A 22,152-nucleotide genomic window follows, 5' to 3' on the forward strand; every position below is an offset into this window, starting at 1 on the left:
TATATATATACACAGACATGCAGGAAGTAAATAGACACCTTTAATTTTCAAAATTTCTGATCTAAGCGTCTTAATATGTCTCCAGCGGTGTAGAATTTACAATGTTATTATTCTTTTTCATTCCATGTGCCATTATATTAAACATTTGCAAATTGTAACCATACCACACACAAAAAATTCAGCAGAACTATCAGATTTTCAAAGAGGTCATATTGTTGGGCAATCTGAGGCTGGTCTTAGCCAGTGGAAAATTGCCGAAAATCTTCAAATTCCTCTTGCTACTGTTAATAGAATTATAGTGCAATTCAAAAGCCAAAGAAAAGAATCAACAGATTCTTGTCCCAGCTGACCTGGGCCCTCGGAAAGGAAGCTCCACTGTTTGAAGAGAATTGTGGAAAACGAACCCTGTTTGAAGGCTTCTGACATAGCAGAACAGTTAGAAGTTAGTCCAAGAACATGTGTTACATATCTGCATAAGCTGGGGTATTATGGACGAGAGCAGCTAGAAGGAAACCTCTCCTTCAACCAATTAATATCATGAAAAGAAAGAAATAGGCTAAGGAGATGTCAGAAAAATCCAGTTTATTTTGGGATAGAGTGATTTTCTCAGATGAATCTAGATTTGTATTATTTTCAGACAATGGACATGTTTGGGTCTGGAGGCTTTCCAATATGAATTAATGCTCCAATGTAGAATCACCAGCAGATTAAGGTTGAAGTACCTTCTGATTCTCAAGTGAAAGACTAGTCTTTGGGAGATTAAATTATACTAACTTCAAAGATGTGTTTGGTTACTTGAGAATAAGCATATATACTCATCAAGATATACAATTATATAAATCTATTGTTAGGATATGTATGTTAAATACAACAACTGGCACTCCATTGATTATGACAATGAGGGTTTCAGTTGATCCGATCAATGAACCAGCCAGCTTGTGAGATTTACCTGAAAGTGCTTGAGAACTTCACAGACACATGTGCCCTTAATATAGTTCTTAAGGAGATTCAGCATGACACAGAATGTGACAAAGCTGGCCCTTTGAAATACAAGTACTACTCATTTTTACCAGCTGAGTGGACTGGAGCAATGTGAAATAAAGTGTCTGGCTCAAAGACACAACACACCACCAGGAATCGAACTCATGACGTTACAATGTAAGTTGAATACTCTAACCACTAAGCCATGCACCTGCACTCTATTAAATACACTGCCATTGTGACAAATAATTTACAAAATAATGAAGAGTAAGTAAAATAACTTTGACATTATTAAGCTAATGTTTGGAACATAAATTAATAAGAAAATGTGATCAAAAGTTTTAATTTAGATCACTTTAAATAGCAAGTTTGTATCATAGAACCAAGGACAGTCTCAAGCAGGATGATATCAAAACTAAAGTCCAAATGGATGTTTAATTAATTATAACATTAGGTATCATTATGAGCTTTTAATTAATGTTCCAATGCCAGTAAAGATTTCATTAGAAATCCACATGAATTTATAGAAAACATTAAGTATCTGTGTTCATTGCTTTCAAATACTGAAAGCACAATATAAATAGAATTGTGATTATGTCTATTTAATGCTTAGTAGGCCATCATATTTGTTTTGACATGTTCTTTCAACTTAACCTGGTCTTTTCAGAAGACAAGCGCATTAACCATAACCCACTGTACTTGTAGAGGGGATATGTATGTGCTTTCATATATGTATTTGTGTGTGTGTGTGTGTGTGTGTGTATGTGTCATATACATACACAAATGTACATACCAACAAAGGCTGTATAGTTAAGAAGTTTGCTTGTCATCCATAAGGTTTTAGGTTCAGTCCTATTGCATGGTAACTTGGGTAAGTGTTTTCAACCATAACTCCAGTACAATGAAAGCTTTGCAAGTGAATTTGGTAGACAGAAACTTAAATAAGCCCGATGTGTGTATGTGTGTGTATGTGTATTGTATTTCCTTGTTTTGACATCATATGATTGTTGGATTACCATCATACAAGAGTGGCATTTGTTTCCAGTATTCCATGAAAACATGTCTGGGCAACAAGAAATATCTTATAGACATGAAGGGCATCCAGCCACAAAACATCTGCTTCAATGAATTCTGTCTGACCTATGCAAACTTCAAGAAGTGGACATTCAAATGATGATGATGATGTATATATTTATACACACACACACACATCAACATTGTTGTTTTAATGTTCATGTTTCCATGCTTGTATGGGAAACACAAAGTTTATTAAGGTAGATTTTTCTACAGCCAGATGCTTTTTCTTTCAGCAATTCTCACCTGTTTCCCAACAAGGTAATATTTCCCTAGTCTTTCCAACAGCAAACAGCTTGAATGGCCAGATATGTTTTCGTAGAGAATTCTAAACAAATCACACTGTCTATATGATAATGACTTTAGAATTAGCATGCACAAGTCAAGACAAGGGGAAAACACCACACACACACACACATACACACACACATATATGATGAGCTTCTTACAGTTTCTGACTACCAAATTTCACTCAAAGTGAATTGGTTAACCCTTTAGCATTTAAACCAGCCATATCCAGTCAAAATTTTCCATTTGTTTTATGTTCAAACTGACCAGATCCAGGCTCTCACACCTACCCTACAACATCATTCTAAAAATAAACAATCACATCATTGAACTTTTGAAGTTACAAGATAATGTTCAAAACAATGTGAATCAATAAGAATTGTTTGATAGAATAACCTGAACACTAAAGTGTTAATGTGCAATGACAGAAGACACCAGCCAACAGTATCCACACAGTAGGAATGAACACTGAACCATCTGGTTCTAATGCAAAGTTCTAAACCACAACCATGCTTCTGCACAAGTGCATGGCCATTCCTGCAGCTATCATGTATACATACATAAATTCACATACACTCACAGGAAAACTGACTTCAAAACCAATGTTGCCCTTCAGTATAAATAGTGTGTGGAAAGGATGAGAAGGATGAAGTGTATTCAAGTCTCAAGAGAAAGAAATTAATCAGTCTGGCTGAGAAACACACCCACCCTAACACAATGATTTCTATTAAATAAAATTCTTTCATTGATGACATACAGTGAGTTTCATGGTAATCTCTGAACTATGTAGAGAGGGTGTGTAAATGAGTATGTGCATATGTGCACATGTACATACATACACACACACTCAATATTTTTAATCAGAAGTTACAAAGTGCATGAAACTTTCATTTCTTGAATCACTGTGGAACTTCTACCATTTAAAAATAAAAATATATATACTCATGTTTTGAGTTCTATGTAGTCTGTTTGCACTAGCAAACAAATTATCTTTCACATATCTTTTTTTAACTCATTCTGTCACCCTAATGAAATTTATTACACATGCATACACACACAATGACAAATACACACTCAGCATGAGCGATATACTTTTATGAAGTGTGAGATAGAGTGTGGTAAATATACACAGAGAGGGGGAAATAATTTACCATGGGAAAAGCAAAAATGAAAGAGATAGACAGAGATCTTTTCTGTTGCTGTCACAGGTTTTAAAATTTTTTAATTAAGTCAAAATCTTCAAATTTAATATATTGATGTACTTTTTCATACTGAATCCGAGTTTGCAATTCATTTATTCTAGAAAAATTTTAGAAAAATGTCACAGAGGTTTAAATTTTGATCATTTTTACCTTATCAGAAAACAGGATTTGTGAGTAATTGCAGTGATAAAATGAAAGTATACATTAGAAGATGATGTTTTAAACAAAATGAAAGCAATACATGAGAGATAATGCAGAGAGAGAGAGAGAGAGAGAGAGAGAGAGAGAGAGAGAGAGAGAGAGAGAGAGAGAGAAGAGAGGGAGTGTGATAAAGAGTGTGGTTAATAACAGAGAGAGATAAGATTCATGGTGACAGACAGAGAGTCGGAGAGCTGAAAATCTAAAAGTTGAGTTATTTCTTGTAGCAAATTATATTTTTTCTTGTTCTTTACAGATGACCTTCTCTTTGGGAAGCAAATGTCAAAAATCAAATTCATTTTCCTCGAGAATGCACTGATAAAGAGCCTTTCAGGGCCACACACATATATATAACCACATACACTTGCATTTATATAAAAAAATATAAATACTGCTGCCTTGAATACTGTGTGGAATGAAAACTCTGTTGATAGGTCACTAACATTTAACCCTTTAGTATTCAAACTGCCATATCCAACCACAATATTCAACATGTTTCATGTTCAAACTAGCCAGATCCAGCCACTCACACCTACCCTACAATGTCCTTCTAAACATAAGCAATCACATTATGAAAATCTCAAAGCTACAAGATGCTTCTTGATTAATTCAAAGCAATATGAATAATTAGGCATAACATTTGACAAAGTAGCTGAATATTAAAGGGATAAATATACAATATATACTGGTTTATAAGACATCATTTTTCTTCCAAATATATATTCTAAGGCTGAGTGCTCTATCTTAATCTTATACATTAGATCATTTGCTAAAAGTGGTTGACAAAAGTACATCCTAACCTCTTCATAAGAATAGGCTTTAGAAAGGTAGTAAGTACATCTTATAAAATGTTAATGCTTGCATGTGATAGAGCTTGTGTATGTTTGTGAGCATCTGTGTGTTATTTGTACACCATTGGCAAGACAAATTTGGCACACATTATTACAAGCTGGAGCACATTAGTACATGCTGCTCCAAGTTTAGTTTACATTAGGGGATGACACTTCACATTTCATCACTCAGTAATTTACTGAGGGGTGCAGTTCAATTAACAATAACTCCACGGCAGAAATGGTCTTGAGCATAAATTGTCAAATGATAAACATTTTTACCTTCCCTATTATTTTTCAATGCCAAATAGTTTGGAATGTTCTCCTTCCTTAAAACTAAGATTTACCCACCCAGCTCTCACAATTCACTGTGAAAATAAAAGACATAGGTTAGTTGATAAAGAAAGAAGAAAAATTAATGTCATATCTAAGAACATAACATAAAGCTCTGATCCAGGTTAGAAAAAATTAAGTATTACAGTTAATACAGTAAAGCCTTCCCTACCACCCTATTTCAACTAAAACAAAGATAGTGATTTTTCTTATCATCTCTTCAAAGAAGATGGAGTGAGGATACAAAACAGGTAGGCACTTACAGGGTTGTTTAATCTGGACAAAATATCTTGTGGCCACATTGACGGTGTAAGGGCTGAAAACGGTCCTCCTGGAGTAGGAGTAAAATCTGAATTATGGTTGTAGCTGGGTACAGCACATACACTAACTCCTTCTCCAGTTTCCCTGACAATGTAATCATCTTCATCTTCTGAGAGAGTGTCAGCTGAAATGAAAAGGATAATATTTAACACTCACAGTAGGTTGTGTTAATAAAACATTAGTTTACCAAGTGAAGGGTTGATAATTTATTTAGTGTGTCAATGACCAACTCATTTAACTTTTGCTAACTCAGTCCACCAGGCAGTAAATAGCCAACATAATTAGTATAGCTCATCACAACAAGGAACTACAGTATAATTAATGACTGGTTCATTAGTATGCAGTGCTAGAGGAGGCAACAAGAAGCATTCATGAACCCCACCTTGAATCAGTCCCCTCCATTAACTTTGTCATTGCTTTCAAACTGTTCTGATTCAAGTATTGTATTTATATAAAATGTATAAATTGTATAATATAAAATATAACATAAAATCTCTAAGTCCCTCTTTTATTCAGCTCAGGTTTTACTGGGTGAAACAGATGAGAGATGAATCTTACCCTGGATAGGAGACTGGTCTATCAAATGTAACATTCCCAAATGATCCAGCACCTATTTCTGACAAATAAATGAACTACAGAAATATCAGCATCAGATTGGGTTGGTGTATAATATCTGGCATAAAACAGTCTATAATACCATGTTGAATTCACCACACAAGTATATTCCTCACTAAACAGATAGCTAAATGTAAAGAAAAGGAGTTCAACCACAACTATACAGGCAGAAATAATAGGTTGGTCTTACAACAGCAGTTGATTTATCGAATTATAGACTTTTCTGGACACAAATATCTTGGAAATGATAAAACAAAATTAAACAAAACCTTTAAAAATAAAACTCTTTTTATACAGCCAACAAATGTTACATGAGATAAAAAGTAAGAAACTCAATATTGGCCATTGATTTCAATATGCATTTAAGAAATCACACAATATGATACTTAAACAGGACAAGGTCAGGTCAGGCAGAGGAGCAAGCCTATGAGCTGTATACTAGTTAGTACCTATGTCTAGGGAGAAATAATATTTTAACTCTTTTACTGCAGAAACCAGGTATATCCACTCAAAATTTCATTATTCTCAACTGTAAAAAGCATTATCATATATCAATTTATCTTATGTTGAGGGATATAATGTTTGGAATTATTTTCTGTTGAGATTGTCAAGTTTATTGAGACAACATGACTTGCAGAAAATATTAATTTTATATTTTGACAGACATTTAACATCATTACTGGAATAACCATAAAATTTAATTTTACAGTTAAAGTGTTAATTGGCATTTAATTTCAAAGTATCTAGTAGAAAATCAATATCTCTGCTTTTAGATCCGCAAGTCCCAAAATGCTGTGGAAGAAGATTCAATGTAGTAAAGAGATTATTTCTCAAAACTGTAATACAAGCAGATTCAAAGATCAGATCTTCATTGACATGATAAATGTGATAATAAGGTATGAGAACTGTGAGTGTATAAGCTGTACAAATTTTTGAAAGAAAATTATATTCAACATTATAATTACATAGGCAACAACCAAAAGGACTTCGGTCATATAAGTAGCAGTGTGTATATGTTACAGAGTTAATTATTTTACTCAAGTTATATTTTTGTCTTACTAAGATAATTTGTTTTGAATTCTAGATCATTGTGCAATACATCACTCAAAGAATAGTGTCATAGTCTATAACAGTTTTGTTTCACATATGTGTATTAAAATTCCAATATACAATGTGTATATATGTATGTGTGTGTGTATATATATATATATATATATATACACACATATATAAACAAAATTAAGGGATCAGCAAACAGGTTGCTTCAACACATACCGAAGTTCAGAAATAGCAGCTAAAAATGCTGAAACTCCAACAGATAGCAGTTACCCGCAACTCACATATATATGTATATATATATATATATATAAATATAATCATCATCATCGTTTAAAGTCTGCTTTCCATGCTAGCATGGGTTGGACAATTTGACTAAGGACTGGAGAACCGGATGGCTGCACGAGGTTCCAATCTGATCTGGCAGAGTTTCAACAGCTGGATGCCCTTCCTAACGCCAACAACACCGAGAGTGTAGTGGGTGCTTTTACGTGCCACCAGCACATGGGCCAGTCACATATATATATGTATATGTATGTACATGTATATAGATGTATATGTAAAAGACTTTCTCACTTCCTGAGAGTTAAATTAATACATCTGTTTATTGTTTACACACCAGTCTTCGTCTTTTGGTTTTTTTGTAAATTCTCACTATCATCATCATCATCATCGTTTAACGTCCGCCTTCCATGCTAGCATGAGTTGGACGATTTGACTGAGGACTGGTGAAACCAGATGGCTACACCAGGCTCCAATCTGATTTGGCAGAGTTTCTACAGCTGGATGCCCTTCTTAATGCCAACCACTCAGAGAGTGTAGTGGGTGCTTTTACATGCCACCGGCATGAAGGCCAGTCAGGGGGTACTGGCAACGGCCACACTCAAAATGGTGTATTTTACGTGCCACTTGTACAGGAGCCAGTCCAGCGGGACTGGCATGCATTTCTGTACTCTGGTTATTATTTTTTTTGTCTACGTTTTGTTTGTAACGTCCTGTACCCAGATATGCATCTATATATACAGGTAGATGGAGGTATCCACATACATGTACGTATATATGCATATACTCATTTATTATTTGCATTATGTGTGTGTATATATATATATATATATATATATATATATACACACACATATATATATATATATATATATGTATGTATGTATGTATATATATATATATATGTATATATATGTATGTATATATATATATATGTATATATATGTATGTATATATATATATGTATATATATGTATGTATATGTGTATATATATATATATATATGTATATATATGTATGTATATATATATATATATATATATATATATATATGTATATATATGTATGTATATATATATATATGTATATATATGTATGTATATATATATATATATATATATATATATATATATGTATATATATGTATGTATATATATACATATATATATATATATATATATATATATATATATATATATATATATATATATATATATATATATATATATACATATATATATATATATATATATATATATATATATATATATATATATATATATATATATATATATATATATATATATATATATATATATATATATGTATATATATGTATGTATATATATGTATGTATAGCTAAGGATAAACCTCTGTACCTGGCTTTCGTTGACATGGAGAAAGCCTTTGACAGGGTCCCCGATCCCTTATCTGGTGGTCAATGAGGAAACTTGGGATAGAAGAATGGTTAGTGAGAGCTGTGCGAGCCATGTACAGAGATGCTGCCAGTAAGGTGAGGGTTGGAAATGAGTACAGCAATGAATTCCGGGTAGAGGTAGGGGTCCACCAAGGTTCCGTCCTCAGCCCCCTCTTATTTACCATAGTCCTCCAGGCAATCACAGAGGAGTTCAAGACAGGTTGCCCCTGGGAGCTCCTCTATGCTGATGACCTTGCCCTAATTGCGGAGTCACTATCAGAACTAGAGGAGAAGTTTCAGGTGTGGAAGCAAGGTCTAGAATTGAAGGGCCTTAGAGTCAACCAAGCTAAAACCAAAATCCTAATAAGTAGGAAGGTAGATAAAACACAAACCCCTTCAGGTAGATGGCCCTGCTCAGTATGTAGAAAAGGAGTAGGTAGTAACTCTATAAGATGTACCCGGTGCAAGCTATGGACACATAAGAGGTGCAGCAACATCAAAGGCAGGTTAACTAGCAAGTTAGTTTTTGTTTGTGGCAGATGTTCAGGTGCAATAAAGACTGCAAACAAACAGGAAACAACTTCTATCTCATTCCAGGGTGAAAAACTAGAGGTAGTCGATAGCTTCCGCTATCTGGGCGACCAAGTTAGTAGTGGGGGGGGGGGGCGCTGAAAGTGTAGCTGCTAGAATAAGAATAGCCTGGGCAAAGTTTAGAGAGCTCTTACCCCTGCTGGCAACAAAGGGACTCTCACTCAGAGTAAAAGGCAGACTGTATGACGCATGTGTATGAACAGCCATGCTACATGGCAGTGAAACATGGGCTGTAACTGCTGAGGACATACGTAAGCTCGCAAGGAATGAAGCCAATATGCTCCGTTGGATGTGTAATGTCAATGTGAATACCCGTCAGAGTGTAAGTATCTTGAGAGAAAAGCTGAACATTAGAAGCATCAGTTGTGGCGTGCAAGAGAGACGATTGCGCTGGTATGGACATGTGGTGAGAATGGAGGAGGATAGCTGCGTGAAAAAGTGCCATACCCTAACAGTTGAGGGAACCCGTGGAAGAGGTAGGCCCAGGAAGACCTGGGCTGAGGTGGTGAGGCAAGACCTTCGTACATTGGGCCTCACCGAGGCGATGACTACTGACCGAGACCTTTGGAAATGTGCTGTGCGTGAGAAGACCCGGCAAGCCAAGTAAGATCGTTGCCAGTGCCCCTGGACTGGTTCTTGTGCGGGTGGCACATGAGATGCAGCATTTTGAGCGTGGCCGTTGCCAGTACCGCCTGACTGGCTCCTGTAGGATTTTCGAGCGAGATCGTTGCCAGTGCCCCTGGACTGGCTTGTGCGGGTGGCATATAAAAGACACCATTTCGAGCGTGGCCGTTTTCGTGCGGGTGACACATAAAAGCACCCACTACACTCTCTGAGTGGTTGGCGTTAGGAAGGGCATCCAGCTGTAGAAACTCTGCCAAATCAGACTGGAGCCTGGTGTTGCCATCCGGTTTCACCAGTCCTCAGTCAAATCGTCCAACCCATGCTAGCATGGAAAGCGGACGTTAAACGATGATGATGATGATGATGATATATATATATATATGTATATATGTATATATATATATATATATGTATGTACATATATATGTATATATGAATATATATATATATATATGTATGTACATATATATGTATATATGAATATATATATATATATATATATGTATGTACATATATATGTATATATGAATATATATATATATATATATGTATGTACATATATATGTATATATGAATATATATATATATATATGTATATATGAATATATATATATATATATGTATGTACATATATATGTATATATGAATATATATATATATATATGTATGTACATATATATATATATGAATATATATATATATATATGTATGTACATATATATATATATATATATATATATATATATATATATATATATATATGTCCTTATATATATATATATATATATATATATATATATATATATATATATGTATATATATATGTATGTATGTATATATATATGTATGTATGTATATATATATGTGTGTGTGTGTGTGTGTGTGTGTGTGTGTGTGTAATAATATTAGGGATAAAATCCAAAATTACAGGTAAAAACTCAATTAAAATCAATTTATTAAAAATTAAAATTAAATTCAGTTTCACAAAGTAAAATGTATATAATATATAGTTTTAGGGAAAAGAACCAAAGTTCATGATCTCATCGATGAAAATCCACTGTCACATATAGAAAAATTAATAATTAAAAGCACAGTAAATGAGTATAATATAATACAAAGTAAATATCATAAGATAAAGATAATATTGTCTTTATCTTATGATATTTACTTTGTATTATATTATACTCATTTATTGTGCTTTTAATTATTAATTTTTCTATATGTGACTGGATTTTCATCGATGAGTTCATGAACCTTGATTCTTTTCCCTAAAACTATATATATATATATATATATATATATATATATATATATATATATATTAGAACTCTTTGTTAGAACTCTCCAACATGCTGTTCATGGAACAAGTGATACTCTAACCAACCAGGGGAAGCAATATTTTAGATCTCTGCTTCACAAACAATGTGAGCCTAATCCATAATGTGAAAGTAACACCTACATCTCTCTCAGATCATAACATTATAGAATTAACTATGTATGGTCCTAGACAACCCACTGACACCCACCCCATCAGGAGGACTCAAGCCATATCCAACCTGAATTTTCACAGGGCGGAATGGAAGTCAATTCGCAAAGAGATTCGAAATCAAAACTGGCATGACAGCCTTGCTATACAAGACAATGACTTCAAACTAAGTCATTTTATGTCAACCATACAAGACATATGCGCCAAATACGTGCCAAAAAGAAAGGCCAGCAAAGTAATTTCGTTTTTCATAAATAGAGTTACAATTCTTTTGAATGACTTTTGTCAATCTTATGATTTTTTCAATGTCATTATTTCATTCAAAGGTGACCAACGTTCTGGTCGACCTACTGAAGTTGATGATGACCGAATCAAAGCCATAATTAAATCTGATTGTCATATAACTGTGTGAGAGTTTACAGAGTGATTAGATGTATCACACACAGCAATTGAAAATCATTTGAAACGTCTTGGACTCATTAAGAAATTCGATATTTGGGTTCCACATAATTTGAAAGAGATTCACTTAACACAACGAATCAATATTTCTGACATAATATCTAAAACACAATGAAATCAGCCTTTTCTTTGAAATGAACCATCACTGGTGATGAAAAATGGGTTGTTTACAATAACATCAATTGAAAACGATCATGGTTCAAGTGTAATGAACCAGCACAAACCACATCGAAAGATGAATTGCCTCAAAAAAAAAAGGGTCATGCTGTGGGATTACAAAAGTGTTGTGTATTTTGAGTTACTTCCAAGGAACTAAATGATCAATTCAGATGTTTACTGTCAACAACTAATGAAACTGAGGAAGCAATCAAAGAAAAACAGCCAGAATTGGCAAATCGTAAAGGAATTGTGTTCCACCATGATAACACTAGACCACATACAATTTTGCTAACTTGTGTATATTTGTATATATGTATATATATGTGTGTATACATATGTATGTATGCATATATATACATATGTATATACGTATGCATAATTACATACATGCATACATACATATGTGTATACATATGTACATTATATATATATGTGTATACATCTATATGTGTATACATATGTATGTATACATATATATGTGCATACATCTATATGTATACATATGTGTGTATACATATATATGTGTATACACACATACACATATATAGTCATTTAGGTAAGGCAATACCAATAACCAGTTATTAGAGCTAAATATATTTATGCTTTAAAGCAATAGGTGATATTGATTTCAGATTTTGGCACAAGGCTAGCAACTTCAAGGGAGGTATAAGTCAATTACATGAACTCCAGTGTTTAACTTGTACTTATTTTATCAACCCTGAAAGGATGAAAGGCAAAGTCAACCTCGGCAGAATTTGAACGTGGAACATGAAGACAGACAAAATGCCACTAAGCATTTTACCCAGTGTGCTGATGATTCTGTCAGCTCATTGCCTTAAGTATAGAGTTTAATATCAGTTAATGAATGACATAAAAGAACAGGAGTTATATAATCACTTTAATTAGTTTACAGCTGTTTCTACTATAAGAAGCATTGCACCCTGAATTGAGTGCATGTGCTACATTGTATAACTTCCTCGGAGGTATTTAAATGATTCTGAGGAAGCAATAAGATGTAACACAAACACTCAGCTCTGAATGCAATGCTTCTTATAACAGAAACAGTTGTAAGTGATTACATAACTCCTGTTACATAATGAAAGTGATTGTGCAATGAAAGTAATTATGTATCCCCTGTTACGTAATGGAAGTGATTACGGAACCCCTGTTATGTAGGGGAAGTGATTGTGCAATGAAAGTAATCATGCAATTATGTTATTAATGAAAGCGATTTCGCAATGAGTGATTGCATAACTCCTGCTATGTAACGGAAGCGATTGTATAATGTTGGTGATTGTATAACTTTGATGACGTAGTGATTGCATAATTCCTGTTACATAATGAAAGTGGTTACACACTGAAAGTGATTACATAACTCCCGTTCTTTCATCGTACATTACTTCATATGTGTGGTGCAAGTATGTATGTGTGTGTATGTTCTGAGTTCAAAAGCCACAGAAGTCAACTTTGCCTTCCAAACTTTTGGGGTGGGGGGGGGGTCAATAAAATAAGTACCAGCTGAGCACTGGGGTCGATGTAACTGGCTTCACCTTCCTCTCAAAACTGCTGGCCTTATACCAACAATTACAAAGAATTAAATTATTTTAAAGCAAGTTTGAGAATAAAAGAACATTTACTAAAGGGGCGACTCAATATTGAGCAGAGCCAAATTATAAAGTTCATATTATTGAGACTTTAAATATATATACATCATTTTATCATGTTGAACCATTAATCCCTACACATCTTTTCTCATTTTTTTTCTCTTCCATTCTCTCTCCATTTTTCTCCCCTCAGTCCTATCTATTGAAGAGCTTAGGCTTGAAACATCAAAGACTTTTCCATTCTTCCTGAGTGTCAAACTAATAATACACCTGCTTGTTGTTCCTTCACCTGTCTTCATCTTTTCTTTTCTATAAATTCGAACAGCATATATAGATACAGTTGTGGCTGTGTGGTAAGAAGTTTGCATCCCAACCACATGGTTCTGGGTTCAATCCAACTGCGTGTCAACTTGGCAAAGTGTCTTCTACTATAGTGTTGAGCTGACCAAAGCCATTTTCACTGCCTCCAGACTTCCTCATGTACCGAAAACCACCAAAAATCGCATCCTCAGGACCATGGCTTCTGTGTGAGAACCCCTGAAACTGCCCCATCACAGGAGTTTGAGGCTTCAGTGGGCCCAAAAGTATATGATGTTAGATTTGAGTTGTGTTCTTTTCACTGAGAAAACCAGGGCGACTCTTGATGGACTTGATGGTCAGGCAAATGGTTGGGTCTATTTTGGAGATGAGTGTCACCAACATTTACGTCAACAACAGGGTGGAGGAGTCATGTTCTGGGCTGGCATCATTGGGGACAGACTTGTTGGCCCAGTAAGGGTGCCTGAAGAGGTTAAAGTGACAGCAGCCGCCAACTGCATTCTCCTGAAGGATGTCTTGGATTCCTGGCTAGATGACATACCCTATCACTTCTAAGGAATTTCATATTCATGTATGACAATGCTCCCTCCCACTCTGCTAGGACTACCTAAACACTACTAGGATCTTATGGCATACAAGGTGAAAGGTTGATAGTTTAGCCACCGGCAACTCAGGATCTCAACCCTATCAGAAATCTTTGGTCCATCATTAAACAAGATGTTTTTTGCCGATGGATGCCAATTTATGTTGAAAGATATCTTATGGGCAACCATCAAAGCTGCAGCAGAGGCAGTCCATGACTAATAGGGTTTTTGAAGTTATCCATCGAAATGGCACTCAAGTGGCTAAAAAATTCATTCTGTTAATAGATGTTATAATATTATTGTGGTTTTCAGTTAAATATATACTCATGTATGCTTAATATGTATTATTACCCTTCATTTTCTGAAAAAAAATGTCTAGATGGGCTATTTTCATTCAAAAGCTATTAGTGTGATTCACCCAAGAACTGAAGAATCTGAAATAAAAAAGGAAGGATATTACACAGAATAATGAAAACATAACAGCTAGGAAAAATTATATCAAAATCGATTTGCAGAAAACCAAGAAATCCTAAATTTTACTTCTAAGCTAGTAGTGTGGATCTGGGTATATAATAATTACTATGAAGCATAGTGTAGAATATATTGTATAAAGGGTCATGGGTAAGGCCAGAACAATGTGAAGTAAATGCAAGGTAAATCACAAGAAACAAATATATGAATTAATGTAGACTTACCTTGCATTCAATATTTCAGGGTTATGACCCCATTTTCAAGAAATTAATGGCAACATTCGTTAATTTTTTGAAAATGGGGTCATAACCCTGAAATATTGAATGCAAGGTAAGTCTACATTAATTCGTATATTTGTTTCTTGTGATTTGCCTTCCATTTACTTCCCATTGTTCCAGCCTTACCCACAATCCTTATATATATATATATATATATATATATATTGATAGAAAGGACAACAAAAGAAAGAGACCTCGATATTATGTAAATAGAGGAATTTATCTGTAAAAATATGTGACACTTATTTGGTAGCCATGATAAAACTCTGAGTTTCGGATGCCGGGGTGGGAACCCATGCCAACATCTCTTCAGTTATCCGGCCATTGAAAATTCCTGTGAAAAATGACCGTTAAACAAAGGGAAATTACTGTGTGGTTGACCGTTATTAAGACAAAAGAGCTATAGACCGCTAAGTAAGGGGAGGGGATAAAGGTAAGGGAGTAGAAAAGTCTAGAGTGTTCGCGTAATCGCACCAGTCCGTACATTCGCCTATATGTATATACTAAACCACCCTCGCTTGAAACACACACATGTTCACCCACATACTTGCCACTATGAACTATAGCCAGACCTATTAACTGGTTATAACTCAGAAATTGTATCCATCCCCTGTCATTATAACCAAGTGAAAGTAAATATATTTAGCAAGGTATCTTCTTTAAAACTAGACACCTAATGAGACACCTGATGGATAACATTAGATAGCCTAAACAGTGAAAGTGCTTTAATCGGCATACTATTAACTGTATACCCAAAGTTCAAATAATTACTTACATATATATATACACATATATATACACAAATAGATAAATGGATGGATATTCGTCTTTATTTTCAGTTATAATAAAAACAGTTTTACATTAATCCAATGGGTTACTCTATACTTATGTAGAGTACAAATTTATTATTCACATACAAGAATGTTGTTAGCCTACCATCTTCAAAAAAACGTGTGTGCATGAGTGTGTGTGTGTGTGTAGCTGTGTACATTGTTATTAAGTTGTTACATACATGATTCAACCAGCTGTTACCATCAAGGTCTTGCAATTGTTTTATCACTACATTAGATAACAAGACGGTTTATGTATTTCCTATAAACAAGCAACACTTATAAAAAGAAAAGGAATGCATGGCACACTTTCAGGTAAAGTTTACCTTGAACATATACAGAGAAAATAACTTAAATGGATTAGTCAAAACACACAAATGTAGTTGTTGTTGAAACAATTTTTAGTGATTGTTGTTTAATCCTAAGTCATTCCTGACTGAAAATGCTCAGTATTCCAGTAGTGACATATCAAGGACTTGTTTATCCACTGTATCCTTCCTTAAGACACTAACATGCAATTTGAAAGATCTGGTTGCTATTTCTAGCAGGCTCAGCAATTCTGCTAAGCTTACTGGCAAGCTTCAGATAAAATGTGAGAGAGGGGGAGGGGAGCATCTCAGAATCCATAAATCAGAAAAAAGCAGGTACTCATATATTTGTCAACAGAGTGGGTTTATTCATATTCATACGATACAGTAATATATGCATCCATTTCAGACGGTTTTACAAATTGGTTTCGCACATGAAAATTATTGTAGAAAAAAAGCTAATCCCAGTGCTTACCAGAATGGTTGGTATGAAAATATGGTAATGGCTCTCACTGGGAGTATCAGGACTGGCCTTTCTTCTAACTCTCATGTGTGTGTGAAACCAGTTGTTAAAATCAATTGAATTGTATAAATATTGGTGTGTGTGTGTGTGTTTGTGTGAGAGAGTGTGAATGTGCATGTATATGCCTACATATGTGATGAGCTTTGTACTGTTTCTCTAAAACAAAATTTCATTCACAAGGTTTTAGTCAACTTCAGCTACAATAGAAAATACCAGCCTTTAAACATATTTATATATACCTAGATACATAATTAAACATACATACACACACACATATATCAGCAGCAGCATTTAGCATCCATATTCCAAGCTAGTATGGGTCAGACTATACATGTAAGTATATTCATACACATATATATACATATAACTATATACACAAAACATACACACAAACTGTAGCAGCAGGTTGACCAATGCCGAGTGAATGAAGTTTAGTACAGTGAAGCAGTAAAAAGCCCATCATATATCCACATACACACACACAGGCAACAGCTGTGTGGTCGAGAAGTTTGCTTCCCAACTACATGGTTTCATGTTCAGTTCCACTGCAAGGCACTTTGGGCAAGTGTCTTCTACTATAGCCTGAGGCCAACCAAAGCCTTGTAAGTGGATTTTGTAGTTGGAAACTGAAAGAAGCTCATTGTATGTGTGTGTGTGTGTGTGTGTGTGTGTGTGTGTGCACGCGCGCGTGCATGTATATGTATGTTAGTGTCTCCTTCACTTGATATTACATAATAGTTATAAGAGGATCACCATCATGCAAACAGTGTCCTTTATTTCCAATCTTTCATGAAAACATGTCTGGCCAAAGGGAAATTTTTATCTTACTTGGAAATAGGTAGGGTTGGTGATAGAAAAGGGATTCAACTACAGAAAATCTGCCTCAACATATTTTGTCCAACCCGTATGAGCATGGAAAAGAGGACAATAAAATGATGATGATGAGGATATATATAGATATTGAAAAATATTTTTTGTATCTTAATATATGTTTTAGGCTTTCATCAGCTATGTCTATATCATATAAAGTTATATATCACTGAACTATGACCATTGTGCACACTAAATAGAATCTTGGCTTAAAGATGGATTGTTTATGTATTTTGAGAAATAATTATGCATACACACACACACACACACACACACACACACACACACTGTCCAACCAACTCACCTGCAAATTACAAATACAATCTGTAAGCAGAAGAGTAAAACTATGCAAGGCTATTCTCAGGTTTAAAATGTGACATTGTCTTCGTTGTCTACATTCAAATGATGGAGCTTTGATTCTTTGTTAGAAATCAGCTCCTTCTTCACAGGAAGAATTTAAATATTCAAAAACAGAAGAGAACGTACACAAACATACCGAGACACACACACAATTGGCTTCTGGTCTATTTCTATATATCAAATTCCTTTCACAAGATACAGCAGAAATCATTTGCTCAAGTTTCCACACAGCAGTGTGATGTTAAGATAAGGAAACACTAACACACACACATATGGACTTATTTCAGTTTCCATCTACAAAATCTATTCACAAAAATTCAGTCAAATCAAGGCTTTAATAGAAGACACATGTCCAATGGAACTGAACCTGAAACCACATAGTTAGGAAGTAAACTTCTTAACCACACAGCTATATCTGTGCCTACCTATAAGAGAAAACAGAATCAATCTCAGTCCTTAAATGATACTTTATCTATCAACCCTACTGGAAGGATGAAAGGCAAAGTTGACCTCATAGAATTTGCATTCAGTTGTAGCAGAGATCCATCATAAACACCACAAGGGCCTTTTAGCATATACTCTAACAAATATGCTAATTCACTACCTTGTAGGAAAATGTAGACAAGGAAGGATTTTAAGAGGGCTGTAGTTTTAGCATAAAAGTGATAATAGATTAAAGTAGTAAGACAGTAAGGAGATGAGTAATGATACTCAGAAGATGATATATGAGGTGGTATCAAAAAGTTCCCAGACTAGTTCTGTAGTGCACCAGCAGATAGCAGTACATGGTTGTGTGTGCAGTGAGAGCTAGCAGTAACCCTCATGAAACAGTGTGCTGAGTGACATCACTGTGCTTACTTCACAAGTTGTGAAATTTGTGTTTTTGTGATCATGTGTATGCTGTAGTCTGTGATTTTGTTATGGACAGGAAGTTGGAACAAAGAGCCAACACGAAATTTTGTATTAAACTTGTGAAGTCTGCTACAGAGACATTGAGCATACTTTGGCAAGTTTACAGTGATGAGGCAACAGGTTGTACACAATGCTTCAAGTGGTATGAGCACTTCAAAAGTGGAAGAACATTCCTGGAAGACAATGAGCAATCTGGAAGACCTGCCATGAGCATCACCCTTGAAAATTCATCAGCTTGTTCATGAGGATCATCAGGGGAAAATCAATGACATTGCTGATGTTGTTGTTGGTCTGTTGTATGGGTCCATGCAGGTGACTGAATATGCAGCATGTCCTTGCCAAGTTTGTCCCCAACCTGCTGACCACTGAGCACCTTGTTGAAGTCTGTCAAGATCTTTGTCAGTGTGCTTCTGATGACCCATCCTTCATGCTGAGGTATCAAGAGTTGAATCTATGGGTACAACTCTGAGACGAAGTAGCAGTCATCACAATGGAAGGACCCTTCATCTCCATGACAGAAGAAGGCACAACAGAGCTGCAGCTCAATCAAGAGCATGCTCATCATTTTTCTACATCCATAGAAATTGTCCCCCAGGTGCAGATCATCAATCAAAATTTTTGCTATGACATTTTGAAGCATTTGAGGGAATACATTCAGCAAAAGTAACTGGATCTGTGCAGTGTGAAGAATTGAATTCTTCACGATGACAATGCGCCCTGTCACTGAGCTCTCCTCACTCATGAGTTTCTTGCCAAAAACATGACATCACTTCCACACCCACCCTATTCACCAGAAAGGTCACTGTTTTAATGCCGTTTTCAAAATCCAGATTGAATCACAGAAGGTCCTTGACTCACTTACAGCAAACAACTTCCAGGCCAGATTCCAATAGTGACAGGAATGCTGGGACTGGTGTACTGCTGCACAAGGTGACTATTTCAAAGGTGATGATGTTAAAAACTTAGGTTTGTAACTTATTTTTTCTTAAACATAACTAGTCCAAGAACTTTTTGATACCATTTTGTATAATGGGCTGAACACTGCTGGTAGATTCAGAAGAACACGTTTCAATTCTTTTCTATTTTTTCCCCATATAAGCACATTATGTTAGCATTTTAAACAAAACATTTGGTAAGAGAGAACAGTATTGATAGGATATCAATGAATGTTTGAGATAAAATTTGATGACCTAATCCTAATCTTTTATCTATCCCCTTATGGTGTCAGTTTGAAATTAATGAGGAAAAGAATTACTTCATTTCATCATTTCAAGTTAAGATTAGCTCCTTTTGTGAGAACATATATAAACATGTACACCTGTTAACATATAAACACAGATAAAATATATACAAGCAGAGGTATGGTTGTGTAGTTAACATGTTTGTTTCCCACGTCATTATTTTAGGTCTGATCCTACTCTGTGACATTCTGGGCAAGTGTCTTCTACTACAGGCTTGGGAGTGGATTTAGAACACAGAAACTGATAATGCGTATATATATATATATATATATATATATATATATATATATATATATATATATATACCTGTTATGTATGTGTGTGTGTGTGTGTGTGTGCGCGCGCGCGTATGCCTGCATGTGTGCACGTGGGTGTATGTGTGTATCTCTCTCTCCCTCTTTCCTCGACTTGACATCATATAAAAGATGGAAGATGTTTTTATAATTAACCTGTCCTTTGAGATTTTGAGGCTGAAATCTTCAAATTCTTTTGCCACTGTCTCAATTTTGTTTTAATTTTGATTTACTGTTGCTTTTGTTCACAACAGTGAACTTGATGGACACATTTTGCATATAGTTGGAAATATTTTATTGTTTTTACAATTTCATTATTGGTTGTTTCTGTGTTTTCTTGTTGTTGATGATGTTGTTTTTGCTGTTGTTGGAGTGGTTGTGAATTGGGCTGCCGTTTGGTTTTTGCTGTTGTTCGAGTGGTTGTGAATTGGGCTGCCGTTTGGTTTTTGTGCTTGTTTTTGCTGTGTTCTAAGTGTAGAGCTATGTACCCTACTCCTCTTCTTCACCTTCCCCCTTTTGTAACAGTGGTCCATGTTTTGACCTGCCCTTCTTTCTCCATATCATTGCTGTTGTTGTTGGTTTGGGGAGCAGGGCAATCAGAAACCTGCTTTTTCGTGGGTGCCAGGAGTAAACTCCTTCACTGTCTTGGTTTGGGTAAGGGTAAGGGAGTCCTTAGCACTTCCACTTCATTTTGTGTTTGTGGTGTTGGCAGTAGTGGGTGGTTTGTTTACTTTGTTTGAGGACAGAAAGCCTTTAAGTGAGTCACAGATCCACAAATGTGACATCTTTCTACCGGCCACTATCACTGATAGATGAGTGACATCTGGGAAGTCTACCAACCCAGGTACTTCATCAATATATGTTTGGTTAGTTTGTAATAATAATATTAATAATAATAAAATACTTTCTACTATAGGTGCAAGGCCTGAAATTTGGGGGAGGGGGCTAGTCGATTACATCAACCCCAGTATTCAACTGGTACTTATATCAATGACCCCAAAATGATGAAAGGCAAAGTCAACCTCAGCAGAATTTGAACACAGAACATAAGGACGGACAAAATGTGGGTAAGCATTTTGCCTGGCATGGTAATGATTCTGCCAGCTCACTACCTTAATAATGAAAATAATGATAATAATAATGAAAAAAGAGGATATTGGAGAGGCAATGCATACCCTGCATGCAGATAAAAATTTTCACAAATTTTGGCACAAGGCCAGCAACTTTAAGGGAATGGGTAAGTTGATTATATCAACCTCAGGACTTGAATAAAATTTTTTATTAAACTAAAAAGGATGAACGGCAAAGTTGACCCAAGTACAATGTACAGAAACAGAAGAAATGCCTCTCAGTATTTTGTCTGAATTACCAAAACTTCTGCTTGTTCACTGCTTACATAATCATCAACACCACTATCATCATCATCCTCTCCATCACTACCACAGTTATCATAATCATTATTCATTGAATGGTTTATACACTACCCTCAACAAAACAAAAATAAATAATAATTAAAAAAAAAAAAGAAACAATTGCACAACACAATTGCTCTACACAACAAAATAATTATTCTTCATTGTAATGCCAAATAATCCCTTATGGCAAACAAGTTGACCAAGCATGTCATCTAAAAGAAAAACATTT

General features: G+C 35.0%; 1 protein-coding gene across 4 annotated transcripts in view; it reads right to left on the reverse strand.

The window, feature by feature from the left end:
* The window catches only part of LOC106878693 (small G protein signaling modulator 3 homolog), a 72,547-nt gene extending 66,441 nt beyond the window's left edge, over positions 1-6,106 (reverse strand). For 2 of the 4 annotated variants that reach the window (XM_014927979.3, XM_014927978.3), the window contains exons 1-2: positions 5,786-5,977; positions 5,170-5,351 (exon numbers count right to left, since the gene is read on the reverse strand). In XM_014927979.3, the coding sequence (XP_014783465.1) occupies positions 5,170-5,351; positions 5,786-5,819 (216 nt within the window). In that variant the 5' untranslated portion in view covers positions 5,820-5,977. Of the gene's footprint in view, positions 1-5,169; positions 5,352-5,785 lie in introns of all 4 variants that reach the window. The other 2 variants (XM_014927977.3, XM_014927976.3) reach the window with 2 other exon arrangements.
* Between the last annotated feature and the right edge of the window lie 16,046 nt (positions 6,107-22,152).

The sequence above is a fragment of the Octopus bimaculoides genome, chromosome 7, assembly GCF_046866305.1.
Source record: "Octopus bimaculoides isolate indiv1 chromosome 7, ASM4686630v1, whole genome shotgun sequence".
Taxonomy (NCBI): domain Eukaryota; kingdom Metazoa; phylum Mollusca; class Cephalopoda; order Octopoda; family Octopodidae; genus Octopus; species Octopus bimaculoides.